Here is a 25,682-nt window from a genome sequence, read left to right on the forward strand (position 1 = left end):
AGGAAAAAAGGCAAAGAAGTGGTTAAATAAATGTAAAATAAATGACTATGTTATTAAGCACCTATTTTGTTTCAGACATTGTGCTAAAAGTACTGGATATAAAGTAAAAGTCTGTCTGTGATGTCAGAAGAACGATGACAACAAGCATACAGGGGACATACAAGACATATATGGAATAGCAGATATTCAATTAAAGGAGATATAAAAAGCCCCCAAGAGAAGATGGGAAATTAGTTTGGACTGGAAGGAAGCCAATTTAAAAATAAATAGAAATTTGGAAGAGAATATCCTGTTTACAAAAGATAACTAGTATAACTGGATAAAAGAGGGGGAGAGGTAATAAAAAGGAAAGACAGGGTCAAATAATGAAGAACTTTGCACAGCCCATAGAGTTTTTCATGACTGGCTCTGGAGGCAGTGGGGAACCTCTGGGATTTATTAAAAAGAAGGTGATATAGTCTATGTTCATCTGTTCAGTTCTTTAAGATCACTTTGACAGTTAAGCAGAAGATAAACTGGGGAAGACCAACCAGTGGGCTACTGTTAACATCCCAGGTGTGAAGTGATGAAGATGGACCCTAAAGTGTACCAGTGTCAGAGAACAGAAGGAGTCTTATGGGACAAATGTCCTATAAGTGCTCAAATTGACAGACCTGGGTAAAAGATTGGATTTAGGGGCATGGAAGTGAACAATCAAGGATGACACCTAGGTTTTGACAGTGATAATCTTAAAAAATAGGAAAATTCAAGGGTAGGTAGGTGGCATAGTAGGTAGAACACCAGCCCTGAAGTCAGGAGGACCTAAGTTCAAATCTGGCCTCAGATACTTAACACTTCCTAGTTCTGTGACCCTAAGCAAGTCATTTAACCCCACTTGCCTCAGCCAAAAAAAAAGAAAAAAAGAAAACTCAGAAAGGAGTGGGGATTGGGGGAAAAGTTAATTTGGACATGAAAATTTAAGATGGCTAAAGAGGATCCAATTTGAAATGTTCAAAAAGCTTTAAGAGATGTGAAAATGAAACTGTGTAAAGAGATTCAGGAATCATCAGCATAAATTAACACATGAGACAATAAGATCACCAAGTGAAATGGTGAAGATGTGCAGAGACTAGGACGACACCCACAATTCACAGCATAACCTGGATGAAGATCCAACAAGGAATAACCAAGAAGGAACAATAGATACGAGAAGAACCAGGAGAGCAAGACATGAAAACCTAGAGTATAAGGTACTAAAGAGAAATGTGGTTGGTCCATCAAAGACCACCACGAAATCGAGAATGATGAGGCTTAAAAAAACCATTACATGTGGCAATGAAGAAATCATGAGTAACTTTTGACAGAGCAGTTTGGATTGAATGAGTCAAAAGCCAGACTATAAATAGTTGAGAACAGAGTGAAAGATTTACTATGCTATAAGAAAGGACCAAAGGGACAAATTCAAAGAAATGAGCTGATAAAGTGAGTAAAACAGGGGAAAATGTATACAGTATAGATTACTATCCCAATCCCCACTTCTTGGCAGTTTATGAACTAAAGCTACAGAATGAGATATTCAATTTCAAACACAGTTTTGTTTAATTTGTGGCAATACAGCACTTGATAGTGATATTAAAAAAAAAAATTATCAACTGAATGATTTAAAAACACAACACCAGAGAATAGGTCAGAAGAAGACAATGTAAATAAGCAGACCAGTGTTGGACCAGGTTAAATCTGAACTATACATTTGTTATGCATAATGCAATTTTCAGTTTTATAAGTAGTCCTTTTTATGTTCATCTTTTTGAGAGGAAATGTTTGGTTTTGTTAATATTTATTAAATTCATCATTAGAAAAAAAAATTTATCTAAAGGGAGAGAAAGTGTGAAGAGCTGATTGATCTGACTAATAACATCTTGAATAAATAGCTATGAAGTTTGAACTTTATCTTATAGAAATGAAAGTTGGTTGAGGACATATAAGTTTTATAAAGGAAATATTGTGTAACATCAGAAGAACCAAAATGATTTTCCCCATTTCTTACAACAGTTTTCATGAAATCTGTAAAAAGTTTACCAGAGCACTCACCTGAAACAGCTGCCTCAGAGAGCACTTTTAGCACCTCTTTTTCCATTTCAGGACTGTTACAGATCTCCTCCCAAGTCCCTCTAAGTTCTTTTTGTCGAGCTAGCTCTGTTAGTTCCTTCTGATTTGGCACAACAAATCCAATGACATAAGAATGATAACTGAAATATATAAAAGATGGTAGATTATGTATTAACACATTTTAGATGTTAATGTCAACAGCCATGAATAACACCTGGATAAAAATATTGTCATTTTCAAAATTCTATAAGCGAAGAAATTCCAAACTACAAAATCTCTAAATTCCTTTGTTAATGACATTTGAATGTACCATATTTTACTAAACAAAGTTCTATCTATTCCTTCAATATTTCCCAGCATTTTACATCTACTACAAAGCTTTTTAGAATTTGCAATAGTAATGCTAATGTGCAACTGTATGGCTTTGGATAATATCAAAATATCACACCTTCCATGTGTATACTGCTTCCTAGTTTTTTAAAGTGATTTCACATATTCTGTATATACTGCTTCCTAGTTTTTTAAAGTGATTTCACATATTCTGTCTCAAACCCAAAGTGGCAGGGTAAAAGCAATCATCACCATCTTCATTTTTATGGATAATAGACTTCCACGTAGGAATAAGGATCTTCCTCTCTTGTCCTAAGTTCTTCTTCATGAGCAATTAGACATTTATGGTTATCCTTTGTGCCCCTTCTTGCACAAGTCATCTCTGATGATATTCTATCCTCTCTTTATATACACTCTCCATTGATCTTTATTTTTTGATAATTTTTGATTCTTATAGATATTGTAGTAGTAGTCCATGACTGAAAAAATTAGTTATTTAAAAAAATATTTTTTAACTTTCAAGAGCATCTTGCAAGAGCTAAAGGTAGTAAACAATTTTTCCCAACTGGGACACTGATGCATTGTTGGTGGAGTTGTGAATGGATCCAACCATTCTGGAGAGCAATTTGGAACTATATTCCGAAAAGTTATCAAGCTGTGCATACCCTTTGATCCAGCAGTGTTACTACTGGGCTTATACATATATCCTTTGATGCAGCAGTGTTACTATTGGGCTTATAGCCCAAAGAGATCTTAAAGAAGGAAAGGGACCTGTATGTGTAAAAATGTTTGTGGCAGTCCTTTTTGTAGTGGCTAGAAACTGGAAATGAATGGATGCCCATCAATTGGAGAATGGCTAAGTAAACTGTGATATACAAATGTTATAGAATATATTATTCTCTAAGAAATGACTAGCAGGATGGATACAGAAAGGTTTGGAGAGACTTACTGATGCTAAATGAAATGAGCAGAACCAGGAGATCATTATACACTTCAACAACAATACTATATGAGAACCAATTCTGATGGAAGTGGCTCTCTTCAACAATGAAAGGATCCAAATCAGTTCCAACTGATCAGTGATGAACAGAACCAGCTACATCCAGCAAAAGAGCACTGGGAAATGAGTGTGGACCACAACATAGCATTTATACTCTTTCTATTATTGTTTGCTTGCATTTTTATTTTTCTTCCCAGGTTATTTTTACCTTCTTTCTAAATCCGATTTTTCTTTGTGCAGCAAGATAACTGTATGAATATGTATATATATTGTATTTAACATATTTAACATGTATGGGACTACCTGCCATGGGGGAGGGGGGGGAAAAGGAGGGGGAAGAGGGAGGGGGGAGAAGGAGAGGAAAAGTTGGAACAGAAGTTTTTGCAAGGGTCAATCTTGAAAAATTACTCATGCATATGTTTTGTCAATAAAAAGCTATAATAAAATAAAATTAAGTACACTATCACATTATCTGAAAAAAAAAATTTTCCCAAAACAATTTAGAATTTTCTCTTCCCCTCATTTAATTCTGAATTTAACTTAATATTCACATGTACTGCCTAACAATGAGAGATGTACTGACAACCTGAATGTTATCTCTTTTCAACTCTATGCAATATTCTAGACAACAGACACTGTTCATCCATTTGATTTATCCTGTGTAGATTGGACCAAATTTTGTTTTAACTCATGAATCTCTCTCCAAGAATTTTAGACTTGATGAAATCAAGTCTGATATCAGCCACAAACAGGAAAATCTGGAAGTCACTACCATCTATAGGGAATCTCTTTCATACTCTGTTAAGCAGTAATGGATTCCTTCTGTGAGTATCTACCTCCTGATATTATGCCTCACTTATTATTGATCATCAGGAGAAGGTCCAATTTTTTTTTATCTACTCTGAGGTGAATCAATAATCCAAAAAACAAAATAAATTTACCAACCAACCCTTAGTTTTTTTTTTTTTTTTTAATATAGCTTTTTATTTACAAGATATATGCATGGGTAATTTTACAGCATTGACAATTGCAAAACCTTCTATCCCAATTTTTTCCCTCCTCCTCCAACCCCCTCCCCCAGATGGCAGGTTGACTAATACATGTTAAATATCCAACCCTTAACTGATGACGAAAATTGGAGTATAAAATATCATGAAACTTAACTATCTAGTTTGGTATTTTCGAATAATCAATTTTAAAAATCATTTATTAGCTCCTTATTTATTTGGTAGGTACTGTACAATCTAGGTTCAATCAAATGGATGCAACTATTACCTGCATAAAGCTGAAAACTAAACTCATGAGAACTACTGAGATCAGTAGTGATTCTCAATGAAATGAGGTATAGAAAAAGAAATAAAGAAGCCCAAGATAATTATATAAAATAAAAATGTTAAAAGAGACAAAATAGCATTAAATTTTCTTACCATACCTATTTGCATATGCACAGATGTTATCTATTAATGGGAGATTCTTTAAAGCTGCCTCAACTTTTCCAAGAGAAACATATTCTCCTGCCTGAAGTTTTACAAGGTCCTTTTTACGATCTGTTTAAAAAAATAAATAAATGAAGCAGAATCAATCACCAAGATGAAAATTACAAATATGAACAATGAAAGTATATATTTTTTTCACTAAATATCCTTAAATAATTGTCAACTAAATTTATAATAGTAAGGACTAAGCAAAAAGTATATGTCAAGAATTTAGGCTCTAATGAGCAATATTAAATATATACCATTAAAAGTAAAAGCCAAACAATTTGCCTTTTTAATAAAGTGGCATCAAAATCAAAAATCTATTTTTTTTTTTACTTTTATTGAATAAACTCGACAAAATGAAAATTTTTACATGTGGTTATTTAATAACCACAAATATTTGCTATCAGTGCAAATTTAGGCAATTAGCTCCAGCATTGCAGTGGAAGAAGAAATACTTTTAACAAATAAAAGCAACTATCTTTTAAATGGATAAGCTAGAAATTCATTCAAAATAGAATATGTTAGCTCTAGTACATTTTTAATTGTTATGTATGACCAACTATATTAAGTTAGACCTAAGTTGACTACATGGGGAAATTATTGTATTTGCTAAAATAGAGTCAAATAATAAACAACATGTACAATTATTCACTGTAAACTTAACCTTTCTTCCAATTTTCACATTTTTGTTGATGACATTATCATCTTCTAAGTGACCCAGTCAAAACTTCAGAGTTATTTTTATTATTTCCTCTCCTCATATTCCATATCAAGTTATCAATTGGCCAAGCTTGTTGACTTCACTTCTAAAGCATCATGGGTACCCCTCCCCTTTTCTCATAATATAATTCATTTCAGGATTTCACTTCCTCTCATTTAAGTATAATGAAATAACCTCTTTCTACTTCCTCTCTCTTCCTTCTCCAATCTACACTCCATAGTTGCCAAAATAATATTCCTAATTAATGATCACTGTACAATGAAGGTACTCCACATTTAGTGAATTAAAGATTTAAGTGGCCAAATAGCAGTAAAAATAAAAGACCTCAATACAACTGGTTCCATGAGAACTTTCCCTCTGCTCCCCTCCTGTGCTCCCAACAGCACAGACAAATAAGTCATCCAGAATTTTTCTTTTTATGTAAACAATAATAGTTGAGCTGCCTCTCCAAAGACAAAGCAAACACAATTCCTCAAAAATATAAAACCAAAAACTCATCTAGTATATATTGAATAGGGAAGGTCACATGAAGTAGTGTTACTTACACAGGCAGAAATAATACGTAGCACTAGAACACTAAAATATTATTGCTATAGCATTTATTGGAACCCTACAGAATAAAAAAATTATTGAATGTAATATCCACACTAGAAGTGGCCATCTTAGTCTGAATATAGACTTTCATTTTGCCCCCAAATCTGTCTAGTATAAAAGTTGTTAATTTAGAAATCACAATCTTGGTAAGAGAAAACAATACAAAACATTGAAAATAAAAAATTATTAATGCAAATATAAATCATAATCATAAAATAATTCTTTTAATTAGAATCTTATCACTAGAATTTATAGCATAAAATGCTTTTGTGGAAAAACTCTCATTTTTGATATGGTAGGGTAACCTAAATTCAGGTGCAGTCTTTATCCTAATACATTCACAGTAGAACATACAACCAAACAAAGATCACAAAATAAAACAATTAAAATTTATTAATTCTCATAAATTCTCTAATTTATGTGACTATACAAGATGACACAAAAAGATCAGTGCCATTTTAAGCTAACAAAACTGACATAAGATTTTTGGGATAATGTATTAGAAAGATTTACTTCCAACACCCATAATCAGATGACTCACCAATAATTTTTAAACATCCATCAGGATCAAATTCTCCAATATCTCCCGTACAGAGCCACCTCTGTCCATGTTCATCTTCAAAGAAATCAGCATTTGTTTTTGCATCATTTTTGTAGTAGCCCATTGTCACGTTCGGACCACCAATTAGAATCTCACCTCTTGGATGTGGTTTATCTGTATTAAAGTATCCACCTAATGAACATTAAGAATATTTTACATTGAATGTGAACCTCTTTAAGAAAAAAAAATGTATATATTTCTAAATTTTTCAATGCAATTTTTATCTATCTTCCAAGGTTGAACATGACTTAGAAATAACAGAGAAATCTATTTTAGAAAAAATATAGCTATATAAATGAAAAAATAATATGATCATTAAAAAATCATAACACTCCATAGATAGCTTAAGTATACTAATAGATTGAATAATTATTATTATAGATATGTACACATGAAATCTAGCATTTCCTAATATTCCAGAAGAGAAAGGAGGAAGGCACACCACACTTGTGCAGAAACAAAAGAGAACTTGTTTATGTTTTACAAAACTATTAAAAATGAGATGTCACATTCTTTCTTTTAACTAACTCCATCATTGTTTAGCAATTATTGCTCTCATAAATAATAAAAAGCGTATATATTGCCATTTCTATATTTTTTAACCACACATACATGATGATGTTTGTAAATTGTATAAGATACAAAATATAAACTGCATTAATAGCTGATATAAATTACATTTAATAGTGCTAAGAAAATACTTTCAGAGCACAAAAAGGTTATGAGGGTTACCAGAGAATTAAAATATTCTGATTAAGCGAATATTTACATAGAATAAATTAATGAAAAAGCATTTTATTAAATACTATGTGCCAAATATTCTGCTAACATTGGAGATAAAAAGAAGAAAAATTAGACAGCCTCTGCTATTAATGAATTCATACTTTATTGAGGAGGGGAGCATATACACAAATATACAACATAAGAAAATTTCTGTCACAAAGACAAAGGCCCTGAAGTCCTAAGGGTGCAGCAAAAAAGTAGATGGCAATAGTACAGAAGTCCAAAAGGCATCAACACAGGGCAAATGGTCAAGCCCAGATAACCTAAGGACATAGTAGCAGCAAAGTAATGTTTCATCTCTCCAGAACCATCAGCTTTGCCTCATGAAGTAAAAATGAGAAGAGTCAAACAGAAGGAAGAAAGATGCTGCCACCACCCCGTAAATGGCAACCTATGGATTGGGGGAAGGAGTAAAAAGGAAGTAAAACTTTTTATTAAAGCTATACTTTTCTTTAAACATTTGAATTAAAAAAATAAAAGACAAAAAAATTTTTTGAATTTTTAAAAATTATTCCAATTGACTTCTCGTCTTTATTGTACAGAACATACTTCTGGTGGATCCATATCTCATTTTGGGTACTCTTTAATGATGTGGATTACAGTCACTACCACTTTTTCATTCTAAGTGTTTATTGTTCATTTGCTACCACAAATTCTCCACCAGGAGTCCAAGTCCCTCCCAACATGCTGGGAGCTTTTTAACAATATATGGTTATATAATGACGGATGTGGACTGTCCAGTGTTGATCCTCTGCTCCAAGCTACTTCCCTGTACAAGCATACACTTCTCGCTGATGCATTCTTTTGTGCTGTTTCATTTGTGAGATCATGTATTGGTAATATGGCATATCATTATGCCTACCATGCATATGTTCACTGTTCCTTTTGTGATCAACAATTTTAATTATTTGGAAAGTATTACACTTTGAGACACCATACAGAATCACCTGAAGACCATCACTGTTCAAAATATGGATCTGTATTTCAGAAAAAAATCTCAAGATCATGAAAAATGCTGTACAATTTACCCAAAAATAATATCATCAATTCTATTCCTATTCAGCTCTAGGTCCAATTTACAGTACAATGTTCTGAACTTAATAAAACCAATATTAAGTCATCTGCAAAAAAGGAGAAAAATCACTTCTAGTCTGAATCTGACAGTGGTGAATATCTTTAGAAAGTATTCACCTCTATTTGATGCCTTTCATGATCTTTTCCAAAGAATCCTGTAAGATTTTAATATATGAATTGGTTAAACGTTAGTGTTTAACATAACATCCTGTCAGAAGCTAATTTCCCAAACCAAATCAAATGTTATTTAAAAAAACAATAACACTAGAATCCTACAATTAAGATGTGGGTTGGTCTAGATTTTGTGAAAGCCTATTTCATTCTCATACCTCCAAATTGCATTCATCAAATATCATTTGTGTATCTCAAATGCTTTCAGGGCTGTAAAAACTTTTAGTTCAATCTCTTCCATCAAAAAAATGGTTCAGTCTAGTTGCTCTTTCCATCCTCATTTTTTTTTTTATCATTATCTGTGATGTTAAGTCCAAGTAAGAAACTTCATTGTTACTGATATAAAAAATATTTTGTTGAAAAAACAAAAATTCAGATAAATCTGTTTTTATAACAAAATAGATTCAAATTTAACCCTTAAAGCTCTTGAAGGATCTTTCTTCTAAAGGTACTGTGTTGATTAAATATATTATCCACAGAGTTATTTGGTGGACTCAGGGCATATTTTCTGGACATGACCATAACATATTTTTTTTTTACTTGACTATATTAAAAAGGTTGATTTTTGTTTGTTTTGTTTAGCTTCAATGGGAGACTGGGATATTCTTATTTTTCCTTACTTAAAAAAAAACTTTAAAAATAGAGCATTGTTTTTCCTTGAATTGTTTCTTACTTTTCATGAAGTGATGCTACTATTAATAATCTTTTACAATCTTATATAAACATGTTGGAAATCTAAAGCAGTATAGCACTTGGCTGCCATCTCTATCCTTAGGATGTGAAAAATCAGGTATTGAACTAAGCTTGATTTTCAAAGGGTGAATTGATTTTTTAAGAATAAACTTTCTAAGGAAATGGTGACAGTTAAAAGAATTATTATATGAATACAGACTATCTCCTACTATTTGACATCAATTTGCTTTTGAAACATGTCAGATACATTGTTGGTGGAATTGTGAACACATCCAACCATTCTGGAGAGCAATTTGGAACTATGCTCAAAAAGTTATCAAACTGTATACCCTTTGATCCAGCAGTGTCTCTACTGGGCTTATACCCCAAAGAGATACTAAAGAAGGGAAAGGGACCTGTATGTGCCAAAATGTTTGTGGCCCCCCTGTTTGTAGTGGCTAGAAGCTGGAAAATGAATGGATGCCCATCAATTGGAGAATGGTTGAGTAAATTGTGGTATATGAACGTTATGGAATATTATTGTTCTGTAAAGAATGACCAGCAGGATGAATACAGAGAGGACTGGCGAGACTTACATGAACTGATGCTAAGTTAAATGAGCAGAACCAGGAGATCATTATATAGCTCAACAACAATACTGTTTGAGGATATATTCTGATGGAAGTGGATCTCTTCGATAAAGAGAACTAATTCAGTTTCAATTGATCAAGGATGAACAGAAGCAGCTACACCCAAAGAAAGAACACTGGGAAATGAATATAAACTGCTTGCATTTTTGTTTTTCTTCCCGGGATATTTGTACCTTCTGAATCTAATTCTCCCTGTGCAACAAGAAAACTGTTCGGTTCTGCACACATATATTATATCTAGGATATACTGTAACCTATTCAACATGTAAAGGACTGCTTGCCATCTGGGGGAGGGGGTGGAGGGAGGGGAAAAATCGGAACAGAAGTAAGTACAAGGGATAATGCTGTAAAAAATTACCCTGGCATGGGTTCTATCAATAAAAAATTATGGGAAAAAAAAGAGAGAGAGAATAAAGGAGGCCGTTTTGTCAGAAAAAAAGAAAGAAAGAAACATGTCAGAATGGAGTTGCTTCAGTTGCCAAGTTTTATCTTTTTTTTTCACCTTATCTTTGGTTCAGACTCTTTTCTATTAATTTTCTTGCCATGGAGAAAGTGAATGTCTCCAAAGCACTTTTTCATCTGCTTTTCCTTCAGTTCAACCTCCTAATGTATCATCTTTCCCTAATTAAAATGAGTTGCTTGAGAGCAAAGGATGTTTTATTTGTATATATCTCCAAGTCAGCAGTGCTTTGCACCAATAAGAGCTTAATATGAATTCAACTGTAAACAAATGATCTGGAAATTATTCTTATCTATAACCACTTGTTTCCTGAAAGAAAGTAATAAACTCAATTTTTTTATGATGTCATTTGTTGTACATCTTCAGTTTTTAAACATTCTTCTTGAAATATTAATGATAAACAAGCACATGAGCTCTGTAAAACACACAAGCATGTCTTTTTATTACTCCTAAACCATTTTTCCAACAGTTTTCATTCTCCTGCTTTACACTCAGTCTGAGATTGAAATCACCAAGTATTAAAATATTATGTTGACATGGAATTTTTTTCTACCTCCTTGCATTCAATAAAAGATTGAAGCATAGCTTGCAATCATTTTTTAGTGGCCTCTTTGTAAATGTTTATCAGGAATATTGCATGGGTGGGATAACCAATTGGTCCAACAAATTACTTTTTGTTACCATAGATGTACAACTCCAACTCCTTTTGCTTAAGAAAAATGTAAGATCTGCCCTTCTATTCAACTGCAAATTATTTTTATTTTCCAATTCCCATCATGATAAATTACATCTTAATATAATTATATTATTCTTCAGGCCAATTCCAGTAGACTTGGGTTGGAGAGAGTCATCTAACATCCAGGAAGAGAACTGTGGGAAGTTAATACGGATCACAACATAGTATTTTCACCTTTTTTGTTATTTACTTGCTTTTTTTTCCTCCAATTTATTTTTTCTTTTTCATCTGATTTTTCTTGCACAGCACATAATTGTGGAAATATATTCAGAATAATTGTACATGGCTAACCTATATTAGATTACTGGCTGCCTAGGGGAAGGAGTAGAAGGGAGGGAGAAAAATTTGGAACACAAGGTTTTGCAAGAGTGAATGTTGAAAACTCTTTGCATATATTTTTAAAAAATAAAATGCTATAATTTAAAAAAAAAAATAAACTTGAAAAACCTCCAAAAAAAAAAATTTATATACTTCATTGCACTTAACAGTCAACAGTCCAGTCAAATTTAAATTATTAAAAAAATTAAAAAAAAAAACAGTTCAGTCAAGAAACTAGGTTCTTACACATCTAACACCAACACTCAACATTTAAAGACAGTCTGTGTGATAGCATCCTCTGATCTATGTTTCTATCACTGATCTCATCACAGCAGAAATTTAGGGTCACTATCAAGATTACAGGCAATTTTATATTTATCCTTGCTTCATGGACTGCTATGGTCCAAGGATCATCAAATGGCCTATCATCATTGAATTGCTAGAAGGAAAACATTATATAAAACCTAAAATCCCTCTGTACTAATGTGAAGGTTTAAATTCTGCCTCCTATGAGAAACTTATTTTTTAAATGGAAGGATAAATGTTTAAAAATTTGCTTTTTAAAATGTTCTTTGCTTGTAACTTGTAAACTCTGAGAATAATGAGTATTAAATATTCTAATCTGACTGAACAATTCAGTTCAACACATATTTCAATAAATTATATATATATATATATGCATCATGTTTTCATGATAATAAAATAAATTTCTCAGTGTTGAAAACATTAACATAGCAACTGAAAAGCTTTAGAATATTTATTCAAATCTGAACTAAGAAATGACTTCTATCAGATTAGGTAAGATTTTTATTTTTTAATAGAACTAAATGTAATTATTTTTTCAATTTATATTTAAGCAGCAAAAACTAGATACTTAAAGTATGCACTCATGGGATCAATAATTTTCTGTCCATATAATGAACAATAAACAACATATCCTTACATCAAATACCAATATTAAAAATTCACCTAATATTTTTACTGACAGAATAATAAAGACATGAATGTTTTACCTATTATTTTAATAAATTTCTAACTTATTTTGGTATAATTAGTTATGCTATTTATAATCAAGTATTTTTTAAAAATTTTTATTAAATAAAATTTTTTTTAAAAATAAAATTAACTAAGAATATTATATCTTGACAAAATATCATTGCTGTAAAGAAAAAGTACAACCTTTTTTCCATTTCTTAAAATAAGAAAACTAAATATAAATTGACAAGTCCAATCACATATTAATGTACAGTGTACAAAATTTGTTACCTTCTTCCCAGTTCTTTAATTTGATTTCACAGCAAACTAATGGTGCTCCAACTCTACCAGTATTATAGTCCCAAACTAGATTAAAAAGAGAAAAAAAATCAATTTGAGAAAAGGAAAAACTGTATATAATTTTCTATATCATCAAAAAAATAAGGATTCCCTACATACAACTTTTCTAAGAAAGTATGTTAGAAACTAACATCATTTCATATAGCCATTTACTTTCCCCCTGATCTATTTTGAAATTGTTTATATAAACTGGTAGTAAATTTACTAATCTTACATCACTGAATTATAACTTCAAAAATATCAAAAATTTCCTGGCAACACTTGTAGACTCTATGTCCAAAGTAATTAAACAATGTCATTTCTAACATAGGATAAGTTGTAATAAATGGTCTTTCTATTTTAGGTGTCCCTAAAGTCCTAGTGCAATTTCAATACTTAAAATTACAGGCTCCAAAGGAAATTTTTAAAACTAATTTTAAAATACTAATGCTAAAAGAACATTGAGCCTTTTTTTCTCTGAATAAGGACCATAAATTCAGTTCAAATTTTGTATTAAGTAACTAAGTTCTTGGGAAGAAAGAAAAAAGCTGTCATTTTAAGGATATGGTGCATTTTTTTGTAGTGGCCTCTATTTAGAACAGTATGGTATAAACGTATATGTCTAGAGGTAGGATAGAACTAGACCTGTGAAGGGAGGGAGAGGAAAAATTGGAACAGAAGCGAGTACAAGGGATAATGTTGTAAAAAAATTACCCTGGCATGGATTCTGTCAATATAAAGTTATTATAAAATAAAATAAAATATAAAAATAAAATGTCAGCATTTTTAAAAAACTATTTTTAAGTTCATTTCAATGCATTAGTGGGTAACAAAAACAAGTTTTTGCATAAGTGTTTTAAATTTATATTGGTAAAATATCTAGAGTTACTTGCCCTTTCCCTCATTTGGTCCTAAAATTGCTTCATGTTTGTGAAAAACATTTGGGAAAAATTTAAACATATCAAATGAATGATATTATATTTCAGGGTAACACTGACCTTCAGTGATTGTTCCAGCCCCAGCTGATTCAGTGAGTCCATAGCCCTGACCAACAGGACAGCAAAAACAGATATTCATAAATCGCTGAGTTGTTGCAGAAAGTGGAGCACCTCCACATAGCAGGACCCGGATATTTCCACCTAAGAGGCTTCGTACTTTCCGGAAAACAAACCTAAAAACCAGAGTCAGAATTTTAGCTCCAATAGGCACTGTCTCCTGCTTCCTGCTCCTTCCACACTCACAATCATGTATTTCAAAACCCTAAATCTCAGATAATTAAAAAATGAGCTGGACAGAGATGGTGACCTTGTTTTAAAGTAGCTAGTTCTAGAGTCCAGATCAGCTCCACTTCAGAGCTAAGTTATTACTGTTCAAATAATATAAAGATATTTTATATTAGTCTAATTGTCTTTAAACCAAAAAATGCTTCTAAAGTATGGATAAAAATCTTTTAAGTATTATTTTTTCATACTAATCACATGTTTGGACTTCCCTCTAATTCTTAATTTTAAAATATTTCCTATTTTGGAAACCAAACCATCAGGAAGTCTGTGCTGAGCACTATGTCAGGTGCAGTAGTCAAGGACAAAAACGACATTTCTCCTAATACCATTCCTTCCTCAAGAAATTCACATTTTAAAGGGGGAGACTAATGTACAGACTCACATACCAATTCTGTACAAATTAGCATAAGGTAATCTGGGTCCAAGAGGAGAAGGCTCCTGGGAAGGACTGGATTGGTATATGATCTGAGCTATGAAGGAAGAAGGGAGTTCAAAAGGAAGACCAGAGAAGGGATATTTGTGCAAAGCTGGTACTGTGCTTACAAATTACAGCATAAATCAGGACAGCTAGATGGCAAAACCAATAAAGCATCAGCCTGGAGTCAAAAGGACCAGAGTTCTAATACTTCCTAGCTATGTGAGCCTGGGTAAGTCACTTAATCACAACTGCTTCAAAAAACAACAACAAATTATAGCATACATCCATAAAAGCTGTATTTAAAAATTGGATAGTAAATATTTTAGAAACAATTTTCCATCAATTGTTGCTTTCCACTGAAGAGAAATATCTGAATGGGTTTTTTGATTTATGCTTGTTAGAATAAATGTAAAAGCATCAGGAATTACAGCTGAAATTGATAGAAACTAAGCTTGTTAGAAAATATGGGTAACACAATTAACAGAAATTTTACAACACTAAATACAGAAAACCTGCTGTCAAATTTTACTGTACACATAAAATCAGCTAAACCTAAAGGTTTGGCTTTAATGACTTTTTAAAAGAAACACTTAATTCATGTTCACTGAAGAGTAGAGATAGTAAGCTACCTGTCACAAAGTGGGGTGCAATAGCCTTTTGAAAGCTGTTCCATTTTGTAGTTATAGGCCAAAATAAAAAGGTTGCGTTGAAAACTGCTCATCTCATTCACTTTATTCATGACATTTTTGTAGATTCGATCCATGATTTCCTAGTTCATAAAAAAAGGAATTTAATACCAGAATATAATACAGTAACATTCATAATACTGTTAATAATGCTTATATGTAATATTAAGAGATTACTAGAATTACTGGACAAAAACCAGAAGTACCAAGATCTTGAAATTTTCAGCTTTCCACAATGTGGTTCCAATATATCTTTTTCACATTATCCCCACTGTGTAAATTCTATTACCAGAAAAACCAGATCATTCCCCTATTCAACAATTTCTAATCAGATCCTATTACTCTAGGATAACTTGTCTATCTGGCTTAGAATACCATAGCCTTAAACCTATCTTATTAGCCTCATTATAGTTCCCCTTCTCAAACTCAGTTTGACAGTTTAACCACATCGGATTTTTAGTGATTTTTTACAAATAACTTCCTCTCATCTCTATGCCTTTGTCCTGACTATCCAATGCTGGATTTTTATCATTCTGACTTTCTGACTGATAATTTTTATCTTCCCTCAAGAATGTTAGAATATCAAAATGTCAAACAACAGATGAACAAAAGTATTCCTTCCTTTTCCCTTCCTGTCATTTGGCTAATAACTCTCCTCCTAAAAAAATTAAAATTAATGATTTTAGTGTGATGCAACAGAGCAGGGGTGGGAACCTATTTGGCGCGGCCCTGCCAAAGCAATCACAGGCAATAATGACCTTCTTTCTCCTTGTCCATCCACTTGAGTTCTTTTATTGGCTCATTTTGCATGACCTACTATAAATAACATACAAATGATCCTTGGCCAAAAAAAAAAAAAAAAAAAAAAAAAAAAAAAAAAGGTGTTCCCCCCCCCCCCCCCCCCGCAATCCTTGCAATTGAGCTTAAGTCTTCTCCTGCTAAGCTATTAGCTAAAATTTTGGAAAAGTCAAACATAATTATCAGCAAATGAATTATTAAGTAGAGGAACTTGACTCGATTTGGATAAAGAGATAATGTAGACAGACTACTAATAAAACATAAGTGAAATATAAATTGACTCACTGACAATTGTCTAAAATATACAATAAACAGTGCATTATGGGGATATATTTCATTAAGTACATAAGAGAAAAAACAAAAAAGATAAAAGAAGGAAAAAAGTATGCACAGAATTCTTACCGGAACAGCTGCCATTAAGGTTGGTTTCAACATAGATGTATCTCCTTTGCTTCCTCTTTTAATTTTTGTTGACTAAAAATAAAATTTTTTTAATTTTTAAAAAATGTGTTCTACATTTAAGAACTTAAAACCTCAACAAACGTCATAAATAGGTATGCATTTTTTATACCCCATTCTAAAGAAAATTCAAAATGAACAGTTGAAAACAAATTATCATCATTCTTACTCTCAAAAATATGTTAAAATCAACACCCTGTCTTCTATAATTTGGATTTAGTTAAGAAATACCTGATCTGCTAAAGTCTGTGGTGATGAATAGCCAATTCGGCATCCATGAGAAAGACAAACAAGCTCAGCACTTAATTCTAACACATGGGCAAGAGGCAAATATCCAATATAAACATCTTCTTCTCTAAAAAGGAAAATAAGAATTCAGGCAAGGAATTTACTGGCATTGAAAAAAAAAAGTGAATTGGAAATTCTAAAAACTATATAAAAGATCTGTGTTTATAACAGGTGCATCAGATTTCATTAATATAAGACTGTTCCTCTTACTTGGATATCTTAAGTGAACAAATTTTGTTCACTTAAGAGTTTACAAGTTAGCTCTTTAAAGAAAAATACCAAAGAAGAAAAAAATTTTTAATTACATAATTTATATAAACCTATCCACGTAATGATTTCTGATATAAGGTAGTAGAAATAGCAGGTCTAATGTTTCATCACTATATTGTTTTCCAAATGGTACATTTATTGTATCTTAAACTTTGAAGAAACAAGCTCAAATATAAAATGAAAGAACTTTCTCCTGATTGTTAGGACTTACCCCAGTCCTGGAATCCTTTCAGCCATCCCAGTTATACCAGCAATAATATTAGAATGAGAGATCATAACTCCTTTTGGAAGTCCTGTAGATCCACTTGTATACATGATTACAGCAATATCTGAGGGTGTAGGCCTGTTTTCAGGTGTATTTACTGCATTTAAAAAATATGTGGAAGAAAACATAAATATCTAAGAAAATAAGCTCTATCATATTACATAAATGGTAATGAAAAATTCAATTCTTTTGATACTTTTTAGTTAGTACTATAATGAAGAATTCTTGGGTCACTCTAAAATTTCCTCACACATATCTTTTATGTCATGACTATCTGAGTACCTTCTCCCCTAGTAAAGCTGCTGGGAAGTGGTGCAGTACCGGGTATACAAGGCTGGTCTTGCCTTAGAAGGACTTGAGATCAAATTTGACCATATAAAATTTGTGTGTATTCTGAGCAAGTCATTTAATTAAACTGCAAAATAACAGCAAGTACAAATTGGGATTTTTTTGAAGATCAAATGATATAATCTCAATAAAGCATTTAACTAGCACAGTGCCCAGGCATATAAGTACTGTATAAATGCTTATTATTCACTTCCCTCTATTTCCTCATTTGAATGTGAACAAACACCCTGAGTATAGTTAACTATTTTTGACTTTCTTTATATCCTCAGTATTTATCACAGTAAGTTTTTAATAAATGTTTGTTCAATGACTCAACTTTTGATAAAATTTTTCCCGAAAAACCCACACTCATTATTTAATTTTAGGAAGCAAAACTTCATTCACACAGAAAAATCTAAAATCAATTGTTTTTTAAGCCTGAGAGAAATTGACTTATTCAATTAAAATATGCAATTACCTAATTACTACCAATAATTAACTTACAATGAAATTATAATGAAACATAATATAAGTTTCACATCTATCACAAATCTTCAATTTTTTTCAAGTAATGGTCACCAACAGCATTTTAACTTCCCTCTGAAGAAGCAATATGGGTGGAAGAACTAGGGTAGACTTTATTTACATTTTTGCTTAAATTTCACAGATAGTCAGTGACAGAAATAAAGTATATCCCAATTCTCACTAATCCTGAAAGATAGATGCTATTATTATCTCATATTACAGATAAGGAAACTAAGGCAGAAAAAAGTGGCACATTTAGGATCGCACAGCTACTAAGTAGCTTAAGAGGCCACATGTGAACTCTAGTCTCTTGATACCAGGTACAGCACACTGTATCTACTACACTGTATCTACTGCATCACCTCCCTGCTCCAATTAAAAAAAAAAAACTTTATATATCTAATGTTTCTGAATATAGTCAAAGAAACATTTTAGTAACCTCTTAAGAGCCAACTCTCTACAATGATACATACCATTTTCTATCATGACACTAAGAACTATAATGTATATATAACATTCTATATTAGGAGAACAGTTGTACTATATACATTTTTATAGCTATGTACAGAAGCCTTTTAGATTTTCCAAAACCATCAACTCTTCCAACTGCCCTTAATGCTATTACCTCAAAAAACCCAACACCTAAACATAAGGCACAATCTCAAAACTTCCAAAATTGTTCACCAAAATGAATAAAATATCTGCAAGCTAAGAATTGCAAATGTGTATACAGATACACATTTCTCTTATTCCTAGTCTGAAGTATTTTACTGAATAATTCCCTATTGAGAAAGAAGCTATCAGTTAAATTTCATTTCTACATCATAAGAAAGTTCTTGTAACTTATTCTTACAAAAACCCATTACAATCAAGTAACTGGATTTTCTTCTGGAAGATCATTAGAGATACTGACTATGCAGATCTATGGTCTCTACAATTAAAACTCTACCAAAAATATTCAAAGCATAATCAGGGTACCCGGTTGGCCCATACTGAAAAAAAACGAAGACTGGGTTGAAGAAATGAACATTAGAATTAGTAAAAAGTAAGAACTTAAGGGAAAGGAAATGGCTGAGAGCCAGTTATGCTGGAGCATCCAATAGCCGATCAGAAGAGACAGAAGCCTCAGGAAGCCTCACAATGATCCAAAAAAAGCCTATCAAAAATTTCTTTCAAAATCCACGTAAGGAATATGAAATGATTAAATGTAACTGGTGGAAAACTAAATTAAAAAGAATACATACATACATACATAGATAAATTTACAAGTATATAAATAAAGGGGGAGGGAAGGAAGAGTATGTATGAAATGAGAAGAGGTCTGCATTTCAACTGCCACATCAAGAAATCAAAGCTGAAAATTTACTTACAGATGGGGGGAAAAAAAAAAGATGAGATTACGTTAACCAAGTCATATTAAACCGTAGTTATCACTAGGGCTTTAAATATATAGTTCTTACATATTGTAAATATTGTACAGACTTAAAAAAAAAATCCTCCATGAAATAAGCAGAAGACAAAATCAGAAACTGGTCTAAGTGCACTTAGCTCAAGCTAACATTTAATTCACATATTTAGAAAAGATCACTCATTTAAATAATGTATGCATACCTAACTACCAGTTCTATACAAATACATATATGCATTTTCAAATATGGTTCAGGAACTTCTCTGTCCCAAAGCTACTGGCTTCATTTTACTGGGCTTTTTTTTTTTTTTTTTTTAATTTTAAAAAATTTTTTTTAAACTTACCCACTGTAGTCCTGTTATAGAAAGCAATACAAAGACTTGGTGTATGCTGGCAGACTCCTATTCCAAACATGTTAAAATGCATATATAAATTTTTTTTTCTCCAATTCAAGAGATTTCCCAAAAGAATCAGCATTATAAATAACTATTAAGTTCTCCAACTTCAGAAGTGTTACTTAACATCACTCTACTGATATAGAGTTCAAGTAACATGTGGGTACTATATATTACACTGATGGAAAAAAAGCACCCATTTGAAGATGTCATATTTCTCTTTCACAAGCTTTAATGGGCAAAACTATGTAGGGCAAATAATACATGCCACAAATAATGTCCACTTTTGTGTATATACATTTGTATCTAAGCATTATGAACACAAATTTCATGATACAGTTTATGTTGACTATCCACAAGTAATCAGAAAAGAAAAAATGTAAAAAAGAATTCAATTTTTTAAAAGATAAAAATTGTCTTTTTCTCCAAATCACCATAAAATCAGAAGCAATGCACAAAAAGAAGATTCATGAGTATATAATACTAACAGTTTCTAGTATGACTAAAAATAACACAATTAAAGAGAAATGAGTACAGCATACCTGAGTTTGACTTTGCTCCCAAAGCCTGCACTGCTGCCATAGTGTGAACAATGACACCTTTGGGAAACTCAGACCAAGTTGTTGGCTTACCATCTACAGTTATGATATGACGCAGCTGAGGAACTAGAGACACAATTTCCTATGGAAATAGGAAGGGTTAAAAAAAATCATAATCATTACTTCATGCAATATTTCACACTGAAAGGCCTAACAAATATAGGAAACTTAGCAAAGTTGTGTTTTTCCCTTTAAAAAAATGGTCTAAAAATAGAACACAGACACCTTAGACTATTCTGCATTTTATATCAATAGTATTTAACCTTTCTCAGGCAAAAATAAGAGCATTTATTATATGTTTATTTTCATATGTGGCAGGCATTTTGCACATATTCTCACCTAATTCTCAAAGCAACTTCTGAGGAAAGTGTTGCTATCCCCATTTTATAAATAATAAATCTGATAGATTAATACAGAAATCTAGACCAGCTATATCAACTGATCCAATTGATCAATTGATTTTAAGTTTTACTAAATTCTACTACTAATTTCTTCTCTAACTGTAAATACTTTAAATAGAAATAATTAGAAGCAGATATTAGTTTTGTTTTCAAATTTTTTTCCTATATCTTGATTTTCTTTAAATTATGGATTAAAAAAAACCGTAAAAGTGACAAGTTGGTGTTTTGATTTGTATGTAAATTCTAGTCCTTTCTACTTCATCAACCAACTAGCATTTACCAAATCCTTATCATATCACCTTATAGATAAAATGCAGACATTTAAAACTCACTACTGTCAAGGAACTTATATTCTATGGGGAAAAGATAATTATATATATATATATATATATATATATATGTGCATAAACAAACTACATAAAAAGTCAAGAAATTTCAATGAAAAGTACTAAAATAATAGGGGATTAGAAAAGGTTATAAAAGAAATGGCCTCAAGGAGAGAGAGGGAGAGAATCTATATTAATAAAAAGAAGGCAGAATGCTGTGACTGAGCAATAAGCAATACCACTTTGGTTGGATCAAAGAATGTCTGATGGATAATAATGTGTAATAAAACTGAGATAGTAGGCTGGAGCAAGGCTGTGATGAACTTTAAATGAAAAAGGAATTTTTATATGATTCTAAAATTAACAAGGAATTGGTAGAGTTTACAAAGTAAAGAATGACACGGTCAATCATGTTTTAGCAATCTCTATAAACTGTATGGATAATAGACTACAGGGAGAATATGGCGGGGAAACAATTAAGAAATGATTACAATAGTCCAAATAACCTGAGCAACTAGAAAAATGGCAGCTACTTCAATAGAAACAGGGAAGTTTGGAAGAGGGGTGAGTTTATGGGAAAACATAATGAGTTTGTTTGAACAGGATTGCTTTGAAATATCAATATGACATACATTTCAAAATGGACAAGGTGAAATTGGTGATTCCTTCAGATCTAAAGGCCAGGTGAAATAAGAGCTGGATAAAGAAATTGGGACACTATGATGACTGAATCCATGAGACATTAGTTATCTGTTCAGTGTAACACACAGCTACAAAAGTATTTAAGACAACACTCCTATGGTTTAAACTTGGGACCTCAGAGATCATCCAACTCCCCTCCAAGACACTGTTGAGAAGAAGGGAATGTGAAATTAATCCAGTGATTCCTTTTCACTTCAACAATATCCTCAATGAAATCTACAACTTTAGAGGTTAAAAAGTTATTTCCAAACCTAGTCTCTTATGTCTTAAGGACACATTTCAAGTCTTCTTTTCAAACAGTTTCTTACAGCTGATATCCATTCAATCAATGAGAATTTAACAAGTGCTTACTGCGAAGCAAGTACCATGCTAAGTACTTGAACAAAGACAGATAAAAATCCAGGCCCTTCTTTTCAAGGAGCTCACATTCTTAGTGGAGCAGAGTCATGATGCAAAGAGTATAAACAGAAAATATGAAGTAAACTGACAGGATGGACAAGGGTCTCTCTGCAAAAAAGTGACACTGAATAGTGTTTGAAGACAGAAAGGAGATAAAAGCATTTCAGGAATAAGCAGATGGGAGAGTCAATAGTCCGAGCATGTGAGGATGGAGAAAGGGGCAAAGTGTAAAAAGACTAGACAAGTGGATAGTTATGTTTAAATGTTTAAATGTCAAACAGAAAGCTTTACATTTGAGCCTGAAGGGAAGAGGTAGCCAGTAGAATTGAGTAGGGGACTGCACAGATCAGCCAAGGGAAGGATGGATTAGAGCAAGGAGAAATGAGGCAGGAAGCCCCATCAGAAGGCTATTCCAATAGCAAAAAATGCTCAAGAAAGCAATGGGTAAGCAGTACAGATATGGTGATGTAGAAATTGGATGAGTAACAGATTCAATCAAGACAGATGATATCTAGGTTTTAAGCCTAGATCACTAAGAGAATGGTGGTAGTAATGGTGACGGTGATAGCCAAGTTTGAAAACAAAGGTTTTTGGAGAAAAATAATTCATTCAGAATTGGGCACATTCAGTTTGAGACATCCAGGAGGTGATGTGAGATTGGAGCTTAAGGAAAGATTTTAGGATTGGACACACTGATCTAGAAATTATCTATAGAAGATGATAACTGAACCATGGGAGCTGATGAGATCACCAAGAGAGACAGCATAAAGAAAAGAGAAGCCTTAAAGTGACTGAATATGACTCAGATGAAATGACAAATGATTCTCTGCTCTAGCAAAGATCTAACATCTAGATTTGCTAGATGTTAGATCTTTGCTAGAGCAGAGAATCAAATCTAGCAAAAGTATAGCCTGAACAAATACTTAGCATGTTATATATAAAATCATAAAAACAGTAGAATTTCTTACCTTCAATTTTGTTTGCAAAAGTTCTTTACTCGTAATGATGTTGGTTACCTCTGTTTCATTTAATCCATGAACAATTGCTGGACCTCCTAGAGTAGCATATAGTGTAACAACTACAAGGAATAAAAAAGGATAATTATAATTAAAACATTATATTAAAGTTTTTGATAATGAATCAAAATCACTAGTATCAATCAAAAAGCATTTATTACATATCTATTACATAATGAATTCCAATGAATGAAAACATTTTAAATCCATTTGTATAACACAAAAAAACTACTTCCAGTGAAACATTCTGATTTATGTTACAAAAACAACGATAATTTCCCCACTTCCATTCATTTGAAATCAAGATTTTCAATTTGCAAAATAGAAATCACCTACTCTGATTTATTATTAACAAATAAAACCAATTTCTAAAACATAACCCCTCATATTATTAAGTACAATATGGAAATTAATGCTATGAGAAAAACAAAAAAAAGTCTCTTGTCCACAAGGACTTCACAAAACTTGTTTTGAGGAAATAAAACAGATATATTTTAAAAGCTTAAGTATCAATCCAAGATGATAAGTGACTTAGCACTAAAGTAAGTAGTAACAAACTAAGCACTTCAGCAATACAGAAAGAAAAAAAAAAATTAATCTGAGTGGATACTAGTCAGAATCATTAAAAAAAAAAAGATAGGACAAGGGGCAGCTAGGTGTTCACAGTATATAAAGCAACAGCAGGAGAAGCTAAATTCAAATATAGTCTCAAGACATTTAACACTTCCCTAGTTATGTAATTCTGGACAAGTTAGTTAACCTCAATTGCCTTAGCTAGCTAGCTAAATGAGTGACTGGGTGAATGGCTGGCTGGCTGGCTGGCTGGATGGATGGATAGATGGATAGATGGATAGATAGATAGATAGATAGATAATAGACAAACATAGATAAGGTAGGACAAAATCTGGCCTTTTGTATTGCCAAGTCCTGAGAAAGCCATCTATGATTTGCACCTCCAAGCTTATTCTTTTACTTCACTAACTTATTCTGAATCCTTTACATTGTGGATTGCAATCTCATTCAAATGAAATTGCTTTCCCCAGTCACTTGCAGACTACAATGGCACCACTATGTCAGAGTCTGGGTATAGTGTGTCCACCTATGGATAATCAGACCAATGAAAGCTTGGTAAGCACTACTGGGAGTCAGACTATCAAATAGTCAATATGAGCTTTTTTAGTAGAGATCTCTCTAAAAAATGTGTGCCCTTCACATTTTTTTTAAGCTACTACAATTTTCATAGAACACAACATTTTCTCTGAAGCGGGGACAATGTGCTGAGTGGTCCTGTGCCTGTCTGGCCATATCGAAAATTGAGTCCCAATATTTAAATCAGAGAGATCTTGAGAATGTCCTTGTACCACTTCTTCTGACCTCCATGCGAGCACTAGCCTTGAATTCTCCATAAAATAGTTTTTTAAAGCAAATGTACATTTGACATGAGAACATCATGGCTAGCCTAACAGTCAAATTTTCTGCAACAGAGTTTGAATGCTTGAGAAAGGACTTCTGTAAATGGTAACGCTAGATCTTCAGAATCTTTCTACAACAAATCAAATTGCATGGCACTGTCAGACTGTATAGATTTCGTAGCCATACCACAGGGAGGTCAGCATAACAGCTGCAGATCTTCAGTTTGGCAAGCAGCCCAATACCTCTTCTCTCTCATATTTTTCTTAGAAGTGAAAAGCTAATTCTGGCAATGCATACATCAACCTTCTCATCTGTCTGGACATCCAGGGAAAACTAAATGTCACAAGGCAAATGAACTTATCCATAGCATTATTTTTTGTATTTGCTGGTATTCTTGGTTATGGATAGTGTGATGCTGGCTGGTGAAAAACTTTATTTTTTGGAATTGGCAGGCCACAATTAGCACAAACAGCAGAGAAACTGATCCATACTGAATTGCATTTCAGCCTCAGAGGCTGCATTACATGCATAATTATCTACAAATGAAAAATCATGCACCAATTCTTCCCTCTTTTGCCTTGGATATTATAGCACTTTCAAACTAAATAATTTACCAACAATGCAGCAGCTAACTTTGATGCCATTTTTATTTTCATTGAAGGCACCTGAAAATGTCGGTTAAAATACCACCTGAAAATGTCAGTTAAAAAA

The 25,682-nt window shown here is 32.4% G+C and overlaps 1 protein-coding gene across 4 annotated transcripts in view; it reads right to left on the reverse strand.

The window, feature by feature from the left end:
- ACSL3 (acyl-CoA synthetase long chain family member 3) overlaps window positions 1-25,682 on the reverse strand; it is a 66,759-nt gene that overhangs the window by 3,737 nt on the left and 37,340 nt on the right. For all 4 annotated transcript variants that reach the window (XM_051983459.1, XM_051983460.1, XM_051983458.1 and 1 more), the window contains exons 4-14: window positions 23,511-23,620; window positions 20,658-20,796; window positions 17,407-17,557; window positions 16,869-16,992; window positions 16,581-16,652; window positions 15,324-15,463; window positions 13,992-14,164; window positions 12,946-13,020; window positions 6,756-6,947; window positions 4,851-4,965; window positions 2,071-2,228 (exon numbers count right to left, since the gene is read on the reverse strand). In XM_051983459.1, coding sequence (XP_051839419.1) covers window positions 2,071-2,228; window positions 4,851-4,965; window positions 6,756-6,947; window positions 12,946-13,020; window positions 13,992-14,164; window positions 15,324-15,463; window positions 16,581-16,652; window positions 16,869-16,992; window positions 17,407-17,557; window positions 20,658-20,796; window positions 23,511-23,620 — 1,449 coding nt within the window. The remainder of the gene's footprint in view (window positions 1-2,070; window positions 2,229-4,850; window positions 4,966-6,755; window positions 6,948-12,945; window positions 13,021-13,991; window positions 14,165-15,323; window positions 15,464-16,580; window positions 16,653-16,868; window positions 16,993-17,406; window positions 17,558-20,657; window positions 20,797-23,510; window positions 23,621-25,682) is intronic.

This window comes from Antechinus flavipes, chromosome 3 (genome assembly GCF_016432865.1).
Source record: "Antechinus flavipes isolate AdamAnt ecotype Samford, QLD, Australia chromosome 3, AdamAnt_v2, whole genome shotgun sequence".
Classification (NCBI taxonomy): domain Eukaryota; kingdom Metazoa; phylum Chordata; class Mammalia; order Dasyuromorphia; family Dasyuridae; genus Antechinus; species Antechinus flavipes.